At 33.7% G+C, this 2,394-nt stretch overlaps 1 protein-coding gene across 1 annotated transcript in view; it reads left to right on the top strand.

The window, feature by feature from the left end:
• LOC106472487 (CD109 antigen-like) overlaps window positions 1–2,394 on the top strand; it is a 27,920-nt gene that overhangs the window by 9,015 nt on the left and 16,511 nt on the right. The window contains exon 7 of the mRNA XM_022401068.1: window positions 1,094–1,243. Within this exon, the coding sequence (XP_022256776.1) occupies window positions 1,094–1,243 (150 nt within the window). The remainder of the gene's footprint in view (window positions 1–1,093; window positions 1,244–2,394) is intronic.

Raw genomic sequence — 2,394 nt, 5'->3', positions numbered from 1 at the left:
AACAAGACTATTACTACATCAGATGTTGCTACATGACTAGTAATATGTCAGATGTTGCTACATGACTAGTAATATGTCAGATGTTGCTACAAGACTCGTAATATGTCAGATGTTGCTACAAGACTAGTACTACGTCAAATGTTGCAACAAGACTAGTAATATGTCAGATGCTTAGTCTTGCAGCAACATCTGACATATTACTAGTCTTGCAGCTTACTAGTCTTGTAGCAACATCTGACATATTACTTAGTCTTGTAGCAGCATCTGATGTAGTACTAGTCTTGTAGCAACATCTGACATATTACTAGTCTTGCAGCAACATCTGATGTACTTGTAGCAACATCTGACGTATTACTATTCTTGTAGCAACATCTGATGAATTACTAGTCTTGTAGCAACATCTGATGAATTACTAATCTTCTAGCAACATCTGACGTGGTACTAGTCTTGTAACAACATCTGACGTGGTACTAGTCTTGTAGCAACATCTGATGTATTACTAGTCTTCTAGCAGCATCTGACGTAGTACTAGTCTTGTAGCAACATCTGACATATTACTAGTCTTGCAGCAACATCTGATGTATTACTAGTCTTGTAGCAACATCTGACGTATTACTAGTCTCGTAGCAACATCTGATGTATTACTAGTCTTGTAGCAGCATCTGACGTAGTACGTATTACTAGTGTCAGATGTTGCTACAAGACTAGTAATACGTCAGATGTTGCTACAAGACTAGTACTACGTCAGATGTTGCTACAAGACTAGTAATACGTCATATGTTGCTAGAAGACTAGTAAAACGTCAGATGTTGCTACAAGACTAGTAAAACGTCAGATGTTGCTACAAGACTAGTAAAACGTCAGATGTTGCTACAAGACTAGTACTACGTCAGATGTTACTACAAGACTAGTACTACGTCAGATGTTGCTACAAGACTAGTGATATCTCAGATGTTGCAACAAACTGATACATTTGGAAACTCACAAACTTGAAATAAGTCATACATTTTTATGTGTCATGTAAATTAATTACCTAACTGTCAACTACGCATAGAATGAATCTTGATTGTAAATTATAATTCTTTTAATACAGTTCTCCATGGTTATCAACACTAAGCAAGATCGGTCAGGAAATTTGATTGAATTAATACCAGTTTTGACTTTAGAGTCTATCATTGGGTTCTCAGCTTTTGACAGTGATTGGACAGCTTCACAGGGGACAGCAGAGTTAACACCAACAAGGGTAGGTTTTAAGACGAATCGATCCATGATTAATGAGATGTTATAAACAATTAAGGTTAGTTTCAGGTTGAATGAATCACTCATTGAGTTGATAGTTTCACAAGGTTAAAACACGATTTAACCAAAAAACATAGATTTTTATTTTGAACCAATCGGTAACTGAATAGTTTCACCAGAGTAAAATAGATTTAAACCTATCAAGATACATTTCCATTTTAGACAGTTAGTGATTGGATGAATATCCTAAGATAAAACAAGATTAAAAGAATAAAAATAACCAATTTAAACTTCAGTGAGTTAAGTGACTGAAGAGTTTTGTAAAAGTAAATAAAAAAGCATAAAACAATAAAGATAACAGAACCCCATAAATTAAATCGTAAGGAGTAGACTGAGGTAGTTTTAATAATCAGATGTTGGGATGTTATAAACTTTGTATTAGAACCACTTGTTAATTCCTTCATTTTCCACAAGTGTGTTATACTTTGTTTTCCCACATTTTTAATACCTTTTTAAAGTTTACAACAACTTCCAGTAATGATTTCATCACTCTGCTGGCTTGTTTCAGTGCAACAAACAATGTGTTAATTTAATAATTATCTTTCTCTGTACCTTGTAAATAAGTCTCATAAATGTGGACCAGGCATGGCCAATTGGTTAGCATGCCATATTGTGAATCTGAAAGTGCATTATAAGAGCAACAGTCAAATCCCATTATTTGCGTAGAGTAACCCAAGAGTTGGTGGTGGGTGCTATTCACTAGCTGCCTTTCACTCTAGTTTATTAGAAAGCTCTTGTGTAGCTTAGCACGAATATTGGAAAGAAACAAACTCATAAATTTTATTTAGTTTTTATATTGTACGTTATTCTACGGATCACAATGTCAACCAAAGTATGGATTGAAATTCGTTTTTAAATCTATCCAACTAGTATCACTTTACTCGTTTGTGTACTTTTTATTACAGCATTTATTTTGATTTGGATATTTCTTATAGCAATTCTATGAATTACCAACGAGCCCTACTTTCCTTTAAAATTTTATTTTTTTTCCTTATTTTTTTGTTTCTAGTTTTATTATGTCCATGAAATGGACACAACATCTATAAACTTTCAGTATAAGCCATATCCCTGATAGCTATAACTCTTACAAGAATT

The sequence above is a fragment of the Limulus polyphemus genome, unplaced genomic scaffold (assembly GCF_000517525.1).
Source record: "Limulus polyphemus unplaced genomic scaffold, Limulus_polyphemus-2.1.2 Scaffold5376, whole genome shotgun sequence".
NCBI classification, from domain to species: Eukaryota; Metazoa; Arthropoda; class Merostomata; order Xiphosura; family Limulidae; genus Limulus; species Limulus polyphemus.
The sequence above is the reverse complement of the archived record's forward strand: the minus strand, read 5'-3'. Positions and strand labels throughout refer to the sequence as shown.